A 17,085-nucleotide genomic window follows, 5' to 3' on the forward strand; every position below is an offset into this window, starting at 1 on the left:
AAAAAAAAAAATTTCCAGCAGGTTAGTTCTAATATCTCTCATCAGGGCTCTCTTAATTCTGTTTCTGTCAATTTTTAATTTCTGGGCAAACTTGCCTTTTTCACCCTTTATGATGGTGTTTTGTCTTTACTGAGTTGCTTGGCTTGCTGGAGATTGAGCATTTGTTTATTGACTCAAGCAGTCAAACTGTTATTCATACCTTACCTTTTGGTAATTAAATTAGTAAAATCATGCTGGTAGTTGTGTTGGACTAAAAGGAAGTAGATCCCTTTAACAGGGGTGTGTATACAATTATTGCATGCAAAGAACTGTCCAAAAAAGAAGCAAATACTATTTTACTCTTTTATTGGTATTGCCAATATGCTGTAGAGGATTCTCTTAAAACAAAGAAACAACCTCCTTGCTTTCAGATGAAATAGAGATTACATGCATAGAGAATCTCCCAGCCCTTTTAATGGTTTAGGAATATGTGATTTGCATACAGAATACTTGACAAGAAAACATTTCTGGTATATGGGCTGAATATTTCAATATTTCAGAAGTTGTCCTGTGTGCCAGGTATATATTGAGTGCTGATTGACTTCTGGAATGCAGGATATCATGAGGTTATTATAATGAAGGCTAGATAGAATTTTTCAAATTTTGTAGTGAGAAGAATTTCATAACTGTGTTTTAACCCCAACTTTCAGAAGCATCCTTCGTAAACACTTACATCTTTTTTGCATTATTTCATTTGAATAACTTCATGCTCTTCAATTGTTTGGCATTTTCTATCTGATACTTTCCTTATTCTGACTTTAATAAAAGTGATATTTGTTTTCTTTTTAATGCATTTCAGTAATATCTGCTTTATCATAAAATCCTGATATAATCAGGATAGTATAGCAAAATTTTCAGTCCTGTGACTAAGGTTGCTAAAATTTTTACATATTACTGTAAGAATGCTGAGTGCCTTTGTATGACAGTAGACTCAGAGAATTAGTAGGTAAAATATCCATAGGTTTTGTCTAAGGGAAGCTGGTGTTAGAGAATGGGTATAGAATTCACTTTTAGCTACTGAAATTCATACTAGACGTTTTTGTAAAGTTCTGTGTTCTAGCCAACGTGTGAAAACTAATATCAACTTCCTTATCAACTTAAAATAAGATCCTATCATTAGAGCAGATTTTTTTTACGAGTCCTAAAAGAGATATAATCAGCCTGTGGGCTTGCTTTGAAAAAGTCCTCATATTCTTCAGTTATTTTGAAAAGAGTGTGCTGAAATTCATTAATTTGGTAGGGAAGAAGTCTGTATACAGGTCAGCATTACAATATTGTACTGCCAGATATTATGATTCTGGCTCATAACATACTGATAGGTGGCTGATAATGGTGAAAATAGTGATTCTTATTTTTTACAGATATAGAAGTATCCTGCCTTGGGCCTGTGTAATCTTAAAGGATTGAATAACACATACCCTGCTTGTTCCAACATCAGTTGTGCCTACAATAAATTGTGTTCTGGCTGCTTTAATTAGCAACTAATATATACACATTTATTCAGAATTGTAAGAAAATACTTTCTGACATAAAACATTGCTCTGTCTTTCTAGATGAAGTGTTATCACAAAAAATACAGGTCAGCTACTCGTGATGTGATTTTTCGCCTTCAGTTTCACACTGGAGCTATTCAAGGACATGGCTTGGTGTTTGGCAAAGAAGATTTGGATAATGCCAACAAAGGTATATGTCTTCTATGGTTGGTTGGATGTGTATATGTGCGGGCGTGCAAGCATATGTATGTGATGATCTTCTTCAGCACCTGTTTTCAAAAGGATTCTTTTTTTTTTCCCTTACTTACTTTTGGGGGAAAGGAGACTGCTTTGAGTTAGTTAAATTGTAGTGTGTAATACCAGTAAAACCCTAATGACTCTCAAAGCTCTTCAAGCGAGTTAACTTGTCAGAATAATTCAGATACTCCTACACAGTCCTTATCACCTTCTCCCTGATTTAAATGGTGACTCTCTTTGTCATCATTGAAGGAAATAAGATGAGCTAAATAATTCCCTTTTCTGGCTAGTGAAATAGTCATAAAAGTCTGATAATGTGTTTATGACATAGTCTGAGTCTTTTAATATGCTTTAGAATATCAAAGAATGGACAAAGTTTTCAGACACACTTGAAAATGTGTCACGCTAGTCCTCATATTTTCCAAATCATATTGTCAGTTTTATTGTGTTTATGTGCAGGATTGGAACTTCCTCAGCCTATGTTACTAGCAAACTAAAATCAAGCGTATTTTCCTGCTGCATGCAACATAAGGATACCAAAAGTTTTGTGGTCAAGTATTGTCCTTTAGGCAATATGAGGAACAATTTTAATTTTTCTGGGTGTGTTTTCTTTATAGGCCGCGTCTGTCTACTGTCTGGAGAGGGGGGTTAGGAACTGTCCATCTCTTCTGCTTTTGACTGTTCTAGAAAGCAAGCAAAACTCCAGCTGGCATTTATGTGGACTTTTCTGGAGAATGTGTGGCACAAAGAATGTGGCTTTTAAAAGCAGATCAGTAAGCTGCAAGTGGGAAGGGAAGAGTGATGAGGGTACATATATAGATAGCCGTAGAGAATCCTGATTTCTGAGTGCTCTGAAACTGCTCTCCTGGGAAAAATCTTGCTGAATTCCTGTCCTTTGTTCTCAGATGACCGTTTCCCTGACTACAGTAAGGTGGAATTAGTGTTTTCAGGAACTGCAGAGAAAATTCAAGGTGAGCATAGAGAAACAAAAATATGCTTAATTTGAATATAAATCATATTGAAATAAACATTTTTTTAAAAAAATCTTTTTCCCTCTTTTCTTCCACTTCTCTTGTAAAAAGTCTGAAATTTTACTTTTTCATTGAAATATATTAGTTACTGGTTTAAATTTGGAAAAGTTAATAAAGACTCTGCATTTATATCAGCATAGAAGTCACCAGATTTTGTTTTAAAGTTATACCAGAACACTTGATACAACTAGTAGAAAACATTTGTGTATCTGTGTAGAACATAGGTAGTAGATAGTAGGTAGTTTGGCTTGGCATAAGTGACAGCAGTGGCCTATCCCATAACCTCTTTTGGATGTTGTCATAATTGATTATGTTTGTAGTATTGAAGTTTAGACTGTCTGCAGTTTAGCATAAAGAGATACCGCTGTAGTTTTCTTGGAAATGCTTCTGCTTTGAAGTTGGCTTGTAGGATATTCTTCATGCCTTCAAAATTCTTTTTTAATATGTGATAATTCTTACTTGCAGTACGAATTTAAGATTATGCAGATCATTGCAGCTTAATTCTGTTAATGAATGTGTTCTTAATAATTTTATGGTGTCTCAAAACGTATGGATTCTGCCTAAGACTGACTGAAAACCAAATACCCTTAACTGTCTTATACATATTCCCAGTGTCCTTGCTGTCTTATGAATTGCATGTTTTCCTCTTTTTTTTTTCCACATGAGTTTGATAATCTAGAAAATTATGGCCATAACCACTAAGAAGTTGGATTCTGTCCAACTGAGCACAAAAATCTCACTTAGCCTGTTTGAAAGCCATAAAAGAAAACCAGTTTTATAAATGAATTTGTCTAGCTTGTTCTAAATGTTTCTGGATAGTAAATGCTTGAAGACAGGCCAGTTAACATATCTAAAAAAGGACCAAAATTTTTTTCAAGTTTCCTTTCCTTAGATGACAAATGAGAGGTATGGATTTTTTAGTAGGCTTCAAGCTGTTGAAAAGTAAGTTTCTAAGTAATTGGATATTTGTATTCAGTTGCTGTCTGAGGAATTAACTGGCAAGGAGGAGCAGCTCAACTTTGTTACTCAACAAGTTATTTTTTTTAAGAAGTCGTCTATGCAGCGGTCTGGGAAGATGTTGAAAAATTCTTTAACTTTAGCACAATAGTATATGATCCTGATATAATGGTTAATGCTTAGTTTTGCATCATACAGTGCTTAATACAAATACCAGAGATAAATGTGACCTTGTGTTAATTCTCTGCATCTGTGGCTAACAAGTTTTGTGCCAGCTAATGCTTCCTTATTTACTTATATTAGCGATTAATATGTACTAGTACAGATCTTAGTTTTGAGATCAAGGATCATCTATCAGAACAAAGAATGAAAAGAGAAGTACATTATGACATCACCACGTGTTTGAAATACTCTCAAAGAGAAAAGATTAATCAGAAAATCTGGAACCATATCCAAATAAGTCTGCAGAAATAATTAGCATATATGCATGTATTCAGGAAATGTGATTAGTATGTATTTGTTTCAGGAATATAACCCAGTCTGTTAGGTTACTGGGAGTACCTGCTTTGAGGAGAAATCCCCATGCAGCCAGTGCTGCTAGTAATGTTGGCTTTCTAACCTATGATTTGGTTGGAGAGTTTATTTCCTGGTTTTCAGTGACACCTTGAAATACTTACTTAAAATTTCTATAAAATGAGTTTTCATATCTGAAAATACTATAGAATTATAGAATCTAGTATCTCTAGTCCATCCTCCTGCTGAAACAAGGCTCGTTTGTGAGATCAGACCAGTTTCCCTAGTCTTTGAGGTCTTTGAGAGCTTTGTCCAGTCAAATAATGAAAAACATCCAGGACTGAGACATCACAGCCTCAGTGGGTGGACTATTTAAACATCTGACTGTCCTCATATGGAATTACTTTTTTCTTATGTCTAAATTTATCTAGATTCAAATTTTGCCTGTTTCTTTTCCTTCTGCCTTTTTCCAAACTGTGTCTCCTCTATGGCCTTCAGGAGGCTGCTATCAGCTCCTTGTCAAGAGCATCTCATCTCCAGGTTGAAGAAGCCCTGACCCCTCAACCTTTCCTCACAGGGAAAGTCTTTCAGTCCTGAGCACCCTGGTCATGCTCCCCTGAATTTGCTTCAATTTATTAATGTAATTCTTGTATTCTGTAGCTTGAAGCTGGACACAATGTTCTAGAACATAACTGACTGTGATATTTTTAAGAAAGAATGCAGTTGCCAAGAATATAAGATCCCTGAATATTTAATAATAAAGTTTATAAATCTGCTTTGTGACAAATGTCATCACAGAAACTCTGTAGATGTTTTTTTCCAGGCTGCACATAAAGGTACAGGACATTCTTGTCCTAATTGTAACTATTTTTTAAATGTCACAGTATGTGCATAATACTGTTGCTTTAGAAAAATTTACAGTAGGATTTGCTTTGTAGACGCAGCCAAAGGTTTGACAACTGAGGATTTCTTTGTTCCCTAAACTAGACAGAAGAGAAAAGATAGTCTGTTTGATTTGTAACAGTATCAACGCCAAGTTCAAGGTCATGAATTCTTGATGCCTGTGCTTTGCTTTTGAATCACTGGACTATGTCTGAATTCCTCACTGTATCTATTTAAAACCTCAACATTATTTAGTGGCTTGTTAAGGGCACAAAAACATGGGTTACTGCTGAAAATTCCAGGTATGTTCAACAGAACATACTTAAATGCAGCAAAACACATTGAAAGCAAGCTGTCTAGTGTCTAGTCTCAGATTCTGCAGTGCTGCCATCTTGGGGGAACTGGAAGGGACATGAAATCACAGTTTTCAGCTCTTCCTGTTCATCCTTAGTTCATAATTGCTCTGGTATCAGAATGATAATCTATATGAATCAGAATGAAATTTGTAACAAAGCCTAATTTTATCATTCCTTTAGAACCATTCATTCTCAGAAGCTCTTTTTCATGTCTGACCCTCTAGGGCTGGGTGGATCATCTTTGTTAGTTGTGTTTAGGGACTGATCCAAGTATTCAGGCTACATCATAATCAAAAAGCTCAAGATAAAATTCTCTGAATGATAAATTAAGCTTTTTTTTCTTTTTTTTTAACTGTTTTATTTAACCTTTCTTCCCCTTTTTGTGCTTCTTGCATTTCAGAATAGGGTATTGCCATTCAGGGAGCAAACATCTGTCAGATGGCTACATTCATACATCTGTGTGTGTATATAATTACATATATGACTGATAATTTTTGTTTTCAAACATGTCTCATTTCAGGATGTGAACACCTTCAGAATGATCATAGAGTAAAAGTTGATTACAATACATCAGACCCACTAATACGCTGGGATTCCTATGAAAATATGAACCCCGATGGAGAAGGTGAGTAATTTTGTCACATTAGACCAGGGCAAAATCTTTTGCAACAGTTCCAGAGTATTCAAAAGAAGAAAGGAGACCTCATTTACTTGAAGCGAATGCTACTTTACTGATGTGTGAAGTAGCTGTCTACCCTTCCCTATTTGGCATTAGTGGTTCTAATTTAGGAAAGAAAGCTGAAGTAGTTAAGTGAGGTCCCTGTCAATACACAGAATGAACTGAGACACAACTGATTGATAGAAGTTACTTTATTACTTGTAAATTTGCCTAGAGACTTCTTCTCTTTGTTCAAAAGCTTCTAGTTGGGATTCTAATATAGAATTTTAAGAACAAAATTATATGGTGAGTTTGTAGCTTTTGGTTACTATGTTATCTGGAGTATTTCAGAACATGCACTAGGCTGTTAATAAACAAACAGTAAAGGATATGCCTATTTTCCTATCTTCCTTTGTAAATATACTTGTTTTCAGGTTTTTTAGATTTTTTTTTCTGTAATCAGATGGCATGTACAAAAGATGAAAACCTCCAGTAGCTGCCTTCAGATTCTGACTCCAGTGTGAATGCTCTCCTGATGGTTGGCTTGAGTGAATGCTGTGCTTTTAATGGATGTAGCTTTCATGTAAGGACTCAGAATGTTACACCTGTGGCTGCACATGTCAGTGCACATGCAAGCCTGACTTCTTACAAGTAAAAACATGAGATAAGGTATTGAATAGATGCCAAAGTTCTTGTTTTTACAACTTGCCTGTTATCAAATGAAAGACACGTGAAGCTAGGATACTTAGGTAGCTGCTCTCTAGGTTCAGTTTCAATTGATTTTTATAGCCTGGATTTAGCATTGATCATCTAATGACCACATCAATGAGGGCAGAAGCTTACTGGGAGCTTGACCTTCTTCCACTGCCTCACTCTTGTAATAAGAGTATTTTCTAATGCACAGTAGACTCTCATGTGCAGAAAACTGGGGGAATAGAGAGGGTGAAAAGAGAACAGTCATTGCATGTGGCAGGTAGACCACTCCATATGGAGTCATCAGTTGGATGAGACTGTGCAGTGTATTTTAGGACTAATGTCAGAGAGACTGAATCTTGACTGGAGGTGATGTCAATTCCTACCCATGATGTTTCAATATATGTTTCAATATAATTTATGATTCCTTTCCCTTCCTCTCTCTGCCATCCTTTCCCCCTTCCTTTGCATATACCTACCCCTCAACAAGCAATGCATTGATGTCAAATATTTTTTAATTGCTGAGATTGATTGACTAGGTGGATTTGACCTTCCCATCCTCATGCATTGCATTGTAGGTAACTACAACAGTACAGGAAGCTGAAAGCAGAGATAAACATGCAGGCACCACTCTGTTGGAAGATACAGAACTGTATGCTGCTCGTGTCCTCAATAAGAGTTGGTCAGAGACCATTTGCAAGTACAACTAGCATGTTTGCCTGCTGTTCAGAAGTCATATGTGCTATTTAATAGATTTTTATATCTAATTTTTGTGCAGGGTACTTTTTAATTACCTGAGTGTCACGATCTGTTTGTGCGGGGTATCGTGATGGTTCTTTTCACCGATCCCAAAAGTTCAAAAAGGTAAACAACAAGGGACTATCAGTTAATCACAACAAAAGCACCTTTATTAAGAGCCAAAACAGTAAATGAGATAGTGGGGATCAGAAAGGAGATAAAAGGATAGAAAGAGAGAGAGAAGAGGGGGATGGGAATAGCTACCAACACAGGCGAGATCCTCAGTGGTCTGGATGATGGGGATCCGTCTTGTCGTGTTGGGGAAGTCTTCAAAGTTCCGGTCAACTCAGGGGTCCAGTTATAGTCCACAGAGGAAAGGGGGGGAACAGGCAGGACAATGAGAGTCTATTGTAATTGCTGCGGGGGAACAGGTGAGTCCACTGAAACCACCAAAGCAAGGTGAACACAATGAAGAATAAGTCCATTGAAATTACTGAAGGGAAACAGGTCATATCATTAGTGGTGAGACCACCATTTTCCCCCCCTCCCTGTGGTGAGGATCTCAGTCTCAGTCCTTGGGAGGAGGGTTCTCAATCTTTGTCTGTCATGGTGGTAATGAGGCAGATGAGAGGTCTTCAGTGAGAGACCACTTCGGTCACCCCAAAAGTTCATTCAGCTTATGAACGGAGATTTGTAGCAGGCCGCGCATCAGGCTGTCCCGTGCTGGGTCCATGCCAGGTCCCTGCCGATTCCTTGCCAACTCCTTGCCAAGTTCTTGCCAGGCCTTGTTCAGAACAGCTAGCGTGACGCTTCAGTGGATCCACCTGCACTGTGTCCTGTTCTAAGCCGGAACTGTAGTGGGAGGAAGGGGTTTCTCCTTGTGGCAATCGGTAGGCAAAAGTGGGGGCTTCTGACAGCCTCTTACACCACCCCGTGACTGACAATTGCTCTCAGGAGGTCTTCATCAGCAGGGTTTCATGGTGTCGTGAAGTCTTCAGGACTCGTCAAGTGTTGGCAGCACATCCCAGAGAAATGAGAAGAGAAAAAGGAAGGGAAAGGGAAAACAGGGAAAACTAAAACGATTACAACAAATTAGTAAGCAAATTATAATTAAACAATAATTAAAATACAATCAGTATTGGTTAAACCAATAATCAATATATTAATTAGTTAAAACAATAAATTGTTTAAATAATAATCAATATTAATTAATTAAACAATAAATTGATCAAATAATAAACCAGTATAATTAATACCAACAATAAAATAATAAACTTAGTATAATCAATATTACTCAGTACAATTTTCTAATCAATAAACAATAGTAGTTCAAAACAAATTTTCTAATTAATAAACAACAATAGTTCAAAACAGTTTTTCAAGGGGTTAGAACAAATCATAAGAAAGAAAAGAAAATTATGTGAAAATATATCTTCTAATCTTATAACCGCCTTGTGTTCACAGTCCTGGGGATGTCTCTAGTGTAAAGGACGTCGGCCAGGTTGTGTGCATTAATTATAGATGTCAATTTTGTTAACCGTTTAATCATTCTCCAATTCACAATAAGTAAGATTACTGATAAAACAAAGCCAATCATAACTAGAATCAAAAGGACAACAATGGGATGACACAATTTATTCAGGACACCGGTAGCAGTAGGTGACCACCCAAAAGGGTATCCCACCACCTGTGTTCAGCATCACTTTTCACCCTTTCTACAACACGATGTATTTCTTGCACATTATAATGAACAGTTACCAGAGTTTTCTGTCCGTTCTCCTTGATTTTTCCTAAGATTTTAATCAAATCCTGGTGAAGCAACAATTGCCATACCAGAGTAAGGTTCATCCCAATGGGAGTAGGCAATAGCTTATGAATCAACGTGAAATTGGATTCTAAAAGTTCATGTGAAGTAATTGGAGCTATAAAAGAAAAATCACATCCTGCAATTTTAGTAAAGTTGCAAGCACAAAAATTTGAATGACTTTTAGTATCTACTACTGTACTTCCTACAAACACAGTATCACAAGCAGTTCTAAAGCATGCACACCCATTGCCTGTATATACAAGGACTGTTTCAGAAGTCTCATTAGGATGTATATCAAAGTGACAGATATTTTGTTCTGTATCTAGACAAATATCCTGAGCTACAATTGCATTACCTTCATAGATGAACCTTAGTTGTTCTCGGATAGTACAAGACTCTAAATTAACAGTTTGCCATTTGTCATCAGTTTGATAGGCCTATTCTCTATGTTCAGAAGGATAGAAAGTGGCTCCATCATGATTCAATCCTAGTGCAATGATGACGAATATCAAATGCACTGAGGCATTACATATGGTCAACACAAAACCTGTGGCTATGTTTGTAATGGGGTCATAGGTAAAATTCACTAAATTCCACCAGGATTGGAAATCTCTTTCAAAATCAGTGGCACTGTCCCAAACCATTTTCCAAATTTCAGTAGGGAAAGGGCCTTCTTCACCTTCCCTTATAATTGAGGCAGCAACTGACTGCATCCATAATTGAGCCTGGATACAGCTACGGGCTAAGGAAAAATTCCTTTGTGTAGTGTTAAGTTCATCAAATTATCAATTTGCTGTCATTCACATTTGTCTTTTCCCAATTAGATAATATGTTTGATAGCAACCACTGATGTGGTCCCAAGGCGGATAAGGACGATTACAGTGGTTGTTGTAATTTGGTTAAATCTGTAGTAGTAGAAGCCAATTTATTCATTAATACTTCTGAATCAATAGTATTTAGAATTCCCAATCCTGTTCCCTTGACACCAGTTATGTCTCTTGGCACCCGTGTTTTAGAAGGGTTCCAAGAGACATAACTGTCCGTGATGCCAATTTAATGTCACGATCCACTTGTGCGGGGTATCGTGATGGTTCTTTTCACCGATCCCAAAAGTGCAAAAAGGTAAACAACAAGGGACTATCAGTTAATCACAACAAATGCACCTTTATTAAGAGCCAAAACAGTAAAGGTGATAGTGGGGGTCAGAAAGGAGATAAAAGGATAGAAAGAGAGAGAGAAGAGGGGGATGGGAATAGCTACCAACACAGGCGAGATCCTCAGTGGTCTGGATGATGGGGATCCGTCTTGTCGTGTTGGGGAAGTCTTCAAAGTTCCGGTCAACTCAGGGGTCCAGTTATAGTCCACAGAGGAAAGGGGGGGAACAGGCAGGACAATGAGAGTCTATTGTAATTGCTGCGGGGGAACAGGTGAGTCCACTGAAACCACCAAAGCAAGGTGAACACAATGAAGAATAAGTCCGTTGGAATTACTGAAGAAGAACAGGTCATGTCATTAGTGGTTTCCTTACTCCCTGTGGTAAGGATCTCAGTCTCAGTCCTTGGGAGGAGGGTTCTCAACCTCCATCTGTCTGTCACAGAGGTAACAAGGCAGATGAGAGGTCTTCAGTGAGAGATGGTCACCCCAAAAGTGCATTCGGCTTCAGGAGGAGAGTGGGCAAATATGCAGTAGGCCGTTACTTGCTGGGTCTATGCCAGGTCCTTGCCAATTCCTTGCCAACTCCTTGCCAAGTTCTTGCCAGGCCTTGTTTGGAGCAGCTAATGTGATGGTACAGCAACTGCACCTGCACTGCTGCTCTCTGCAAGCTGGAATTGTAGTGGGGGAAGGAGTTTCTCCTCATGGCAATCGGTAGGCAAATGTGGGGGCTTCAGACGGCCTCTTACACCTGAGTTAAAACAGAAATATGATGTGATAGCATAGATATTGAGACTTTCATTGTACATCTGCAAAAAAAACCACTTGCGTTTAAGCTAGAAAATATACCACAAAATTAGATGTATGTAGTTATTCCTTTCTCAAGTAAATATTTATGAGGCAGACTGTTACCTCATGATATTCAATAAGGGAATTGCAGGCAGAGCAATGTGTCTGCATAGGCTGGGCAAAAGATCACAAGGAGCACATACACAGGCGACAGCTATATTTTTCTCTTAAGGATGGGGTCTTTACTTAACACAAGTTTGAGCTTAGTCTGCTGTTTAAGGTAAATATAGTGCAGTTAGGTCATCTTCTGTGTAAGATTTATAAACACCAAGACAAGCTTCTCTTTAGGGTTTGTGCAGATGTTTAGTATCATGCTTGTGTGTTAAAAACATGTATTGCATCCTAGTTTTCACTAAGGTGAGAGAACACTAAGAGAAGATGCTGATCCAGAATGTGATCAAAGTCAACCTTAGAATATGAGACCTTTAGCTGTAATCCTGAAGTCTGAGAGAGAATCCCTTCTGCAATTCTGAAAATATAAAGGTGCAATATATGGTACGTTTGAAAGTGCATAACGGTGGTGAAATATTCAAGGTTCAGGGATGTCTATATAGAGTGTCTTTTTCAGTTCTACTTCACATTAAGTTAAATCCCTAGCCTTACGTAGGAGCTGTCTTCATGTTTTTACTTGTACCTGTTTTCCCACAGGGATTTCAGTAGGAATAGTATGAGATGTAAGTGTGAAAGATGATTCTTATCTTACAGTTATACACCTTTTTGTTAATTTCAAAAAATATGGGCCCATGAAATTCCTTACTAAGGTGGTCAGGAAGGCTACAGCAGAGCCTTATGAACATGAATTGTTTTGTAGGTTGTAGGTGTATGTGCATGGAATGTATATTTCCAAATTGCTGTGTTAAAATAGAAATTAGAAGTGAATAAGTGAAAAGTATCTCTTTTGAAATGGTACAACTATTTGACTTTATTACCAAAAGAAGAAAAGATGGGAAGACATTATAAAAGAAAAATATACACAAAAGCTCTTGATTTACTGGCATGATGCAGTATTATGGACATAAGCAATTGCCTTTTAAATAATCTTGAATCCCTTGTTAATAAGATTGTGTATGTAGGTGTTGAATGTACCAGGCTATGTTCAGTTTGTTATCTGAATTTAGTTCCTTATCCTTTATTCTTAATATTCTTAAGGAATTTTGACAATTGGAAAACAATAAATTATTTGCATTTCTTCTTATAAATACTGTTTCTTTTCAGACCCCTTGGGAAGTGGTCCTCCATAGTAGATTGTCACGGTTTGACACTGGCGCGATGCCAGCGCCCCCATGAAAATGTACTTTTCTAAATAATTGCCATGAGATGTGATCAGGAACAGAGCAGAGCAGGCCCAAGCTTAATAACAAAGAAAAGAACTTTATTAAACTACTACTACTATAAAAACTACAGACACTAAATCCTGGATGAAGACTTTCCAAAACACTCCTCTACTTCCCACTTAATTTCCAAACAAACTCAACAGTGAGACACTACCCGGGATCCTGATCAAGTTGCCACCCTTCAGATAATTCAAATACTCAATCTTTCAAGGGAGACAGGAGTCTCTCCTGTGCCACAGACTCCCCAGGAAACACAATTGCCACCCTTGTGTTTCCATGTCACACATGGCAACCGCCCGGAGAAAATCTGCCATGGTGACACTCCTTTCCATGTCACAGTGCTCTCACCACCGTGCATGAACAGACTGCTCATAGGGCTCCTTTAAGGATGCTTTGCCATGGACTAAAAGAGACAACAGTTCAGTTTCTCATTTTGGGACTACAGTCCCCCCCATTTTCCCTTGGGGCTGAGGGTCTAAGAACAGAGGTCTTCTTCTCCTCTTCTTCTTCCTCGAAGACAGAGGGCTTCTCCCCACTTTCTTCAACTCTCCTCTGTTCTCTCCACTCCTCTGCTGGTAATCACTGAAACAGGTCTCTTGGCTCACCAACGCAGCCCCCTAAGTGTAGCTTCTGTCAGGAGAATTTGGTTCAGTCTATGGCTAACAAGAAAAGTCCAGCCACAAGCCACTCCATCATCTCCTTCCAACTCAAGAATTTCTTCTTCCATCATCTCGCATCCCAGACTGTCTCTCTTCTACTTCAAATCAAGGAGGAGTAATATTTTACAAAGCCTTCATTTCTCAGGAAAGGGTTAAAAGCTCAGACTCCCTGGACAGCTGATATCTCTGCCCAACAGCCGATTCCCAAGGCCAAGGCTGGGCGCCTTCCCCCCCGCTCCTTCTCCTCCGCGCCGGCAAAGTTACAGGTGCCGTCCGGAGTCTCTGTCTCTTCCCTCTGTAGGGGGGGATGACAAAGGCATCTCTGCTTCTCCCCACCCTTCTGTCCACAGGAGCTGGCTCGGTTCCAGTCCTTCTACCCCTCAGCTCACCTCGACCAGGCCATATGTCTTCCCCTCCCCCACCCAGCCCCATGGCTGGGCAGGGGAGGTCTGCACAGCACCCTGACCGGAACCAAAGAGAGCGAGCTCTTGGGAGTTCTTGCTTTTAACCCCCTGTGTTCTCAGAGGCGTATCCCTATCTTCAGTGGTCACTTCAGGTGCCAATATCTAAACTTGACCACTGATTGGTTTGACTCAACTTCCTGAATGAATTCACTTCCATGTCAAACCACGACATAGATGAAAAATTATATTAAGTTCGTAATTTTCAATTTATATCAAATTTCCTCCTCCTTGAGCCGTACATTAGCACAGAGACTTCTGTAACACTGATTTAAAAGTATGCAATTAAGTGTAGTATTTGGAACCAGAAGAATCATATCTTCCCACTGCCATGCAGAAGTCTGACATAGTTGCCATTGCTTTTCTTGTGGTTTTGAAGTCAGGAAGGACTTTTGTAATAGAAAGGAACAGAAATGTCTTTTGATCTTTCTGAGCACTCTTATTTTTTCTTTAAAGTGTCACTTACCATACAATAAATGTGTATGGATTTACAAAAGGTTTTTCATTTGCTGCAAAATTGTAAGATTCCTGTGGCCACACGTGTAGTATCTTCTGAAATCTCTCTCAAATATGCAATGACAAATAATATTGAAAAAATCTCCCCCCAACCCTCTCCCCAAAACAGAGGGATGGAGGTAAATGGTAAAGATTTGATTTGTCTTTTGTTGACGAGTTTATTTTTAGTTCTCAGTGATAATTTCCAGGATTATTACTTGGCGTAGTGCATAAGAGATACTGTTCTTAAACACTTCCCTCTTGCTGAAAATACAGGTCTTTTTTGAATAGGAACCATCAGTTTATATGAAACCTGCCAGTGGATCCTGGTAAAAGCCTGAGCTCTGAAGTGTTCTGAAAATGAAATCAGATTTTAAAAAGATATTAAAATAAAAATGTATTAAAGTAATATATATTGCTAAAGAACATAAACACATTTTAATAGAAAAGTTGAATTATTGGAAGAACAGATGAATGCTACTCTTCCCCGGCACTTTGTGACTGCTTTATCTCAAGTCTGTTCTAAGTATCCTGATAGCATGCTAAAATTATTCTAGAGAGAAAATGCCATTTGTGTGTATGGCATTCAGTTGCCTGAGATACAGGATTTTAATTTTTTTTTTTTTAATAAAGAAGACTGGTAATCCCAAAGCTCATTGTTGGCCAAAATAGTATTTGTTTTGGTTCAACTGAATTCAGTGGATTGGCAACAGAAATGCACATGGTTCTTGTTCAGTGTTCCATTTTAAGATATTTCACTTACTTCAACATCTGCTAAATACCTCTGCACTGTTTTGTCTTCCAACTCTACAGTCTGTGGAAAAAGAAGCACACGTGCATGTCAGAATTGCTTAAAATGACAAATGAAAGACTTTGATTTAGTCTTTACAAAGCAGATACTTAAATTTCTTTCTTAACAAAGCCTTGCTATTTGTTTCCCAGCAAAGTACCTCTGCTTGCTCAGTGGTGCTTGACAGAACAGAAACAGCTTTGGCATAAAAATGATCTTTTTAATCCAAATAGGGTAGAGCTGAGTGAATCCAAATTCCTATATTTCAGGAGTGTTGCTTTCTAAATGTTCTAGTCTTTTGTAACTGTAATCAACAACAATCAGTCAAAATTTGCCAAACATTTATAAACTGGTTTGCTCCAGCTTTTTTCTTCTCATAAAGGAAAATATTTGAGAAGTGTCTCCATGTATGCAATAAATGTTTCCATGGAGGCAATAAATAACCAACATTCTGGTATGCACCCATGTCATGTGATGAGACAGGATGTTTGACTTTTACTGAGTTTTTTTTCTCCTCTTCAACCCAAAGTAAATAGCTGTTGAGTAGGGAGGTGCCCTCTTATGTTGTTAAAACACTTGTTTTTCCCAGAGGCCCCATTCAATATTGCAAAACTCAAAAGTTAAGGCAAAACTGCTTGGTTTTGGTACCTTAACAGGAATGCAGATGACTACCAAAGAAAATGGCAGTTTTGATGCCATTTCTGGTGAGTGAAGCTGAAGAACAAATTCCTAGTGAATAAATGTTAATTTCAGGTTTTAGTCACCAGTTGGATGCAGTATTTTCTGAGACAAAGAGAAATTTGGTAGAAGGTAGGGATAAAAATGTGTCCTCTAACAATTCCCCTCTATTTGACAGTAAAAATAGAGAAGCCTGTAGAAGATAGACAAATTTACACTATAAAATGCTGCCAGCTTGAAACAGTGTCTGAAACATTATGGAGTGTCTGCTTTCAATTGATTTTTCTTGGAGAAAACTTAATTCTGCTATTTCTTTAAGTTTTGTATGTTCTTTTCTTTAACAGATCTAATTTAAATTAGTTCATCCACTTAATAATGAAGCTGACAAAGAGTTAGAGAAAAATTATTATAAGATGGTTTCTTTAGTATGTTAGAAACATTGAATGCAAACATAGGATTACAAGGTTTCATTTCTTATGTGCAGCAATAGGCAATTCTCTTTTGCCTTCTTCATTAATACAGCATTAATTTTAACAGTGCTGTGGCTTGAACTTTTTGTTACCTCTATATGTTAGGGAGCAAATATAATTTCACACAGATGTTTTCAAGTTTGTGCTTGATAAACTAAGATTGGTTTGGAGTGTATTTTCTTTGGATTTGTGATTTGGGGATTTGGAATTTTGATTGTCTTTGATTTTGTTGGTCTTTTTTTTTTTTGGTTACCAAAAGGAAAATTACTATAGTATTTTACATAGGTCAGATAGGAGCCAACAGTTAAGTGCAGCCAGGGGCCAGAATTTCAAAGGATTTACTCATTCAAAGTTAATTTCTTGTCTCTTTTAGGAATATATAATAAGATATACTGAACATTTCATTGAAAGTCTAGAGTGTTCACTTAAGTGCTAATCTGAGCTCCAGAACTTCACCTGTCCAGTTCTGTTAAAAATTAGTTTTTTTTCCTTTTACCCAAACATATAACCATGTTGATAAGACAGTGTCTCCAGTGAGAAATTATGAGTAATTTACTTCGTGATTTTCTTAGGTACCATTTGCCAGTTCTGCTGAGTTTAAACTTAGCTCAGATAAAAAGAGAATCTCCCCCAAAATGCTAAGGGTCAAAGAGGAATAGTGATACCTTACCTAAATATTGAAAGTCTTATGTTTGAAGACAAGAAGAGATGAGAACCAGGGTTCCCTAGGACCCTGGATTTTTTTCTCTGAGCCTCCTGCCTCTCATTACCTGTACTTCTATTTCTGGGAACA

The 17,085-nt window shown here is 37.7% G+C and overlaps 1 protein-coding gene across 7 annotated transcripts in view; it reads left to right on the forward strand.

Annotated features, from left to right (window-relative positions):
* Positions 1–17,085, forward strand: part of TNS3 (tensin 3) — a 123,994-nt gene that overhangs the window by 27,351 nt on the left and 79,558 nt on the right. For all 7 annotated transcript variants that reach the window (XM_068200174.1, XM_068200189.1, XM_068200179.1 and 4 more), the window contains 3 exons: positions 1,593–1,722; positions 2,675–2,740; positions 6,029–6,133. In XM_068200174.1, the coding sequence (XP_068056275.1) occupies positions 1,593–1,722; positions 2,675–2,740; positions 6,029–6,133 (301 nt within the window). The remainder of the gene's footprint in view (positions 1–1,592; positions 1,723–2,674; positions 2,741–6,028; positions 6,134–17,085) is intronic.

The sequence above is a fragment of the Anomalospiza imberbis genome, chromosome 1 (genome assembly GCF_031753505.1).
Source record: "Anomalospiza imberbis isolate Cuckoo-Finch-1a 21T00152 chromosome 1, ASM3175350v1, whole genome shotgun sequence".
In the NCBI taxonomy this organism is placed as follows: Eukaryota; Metazoa; Chordata; class Aves; order Passeriformes; family Viduidae; genus Anomalospiza; species Anomalospiza imberbis.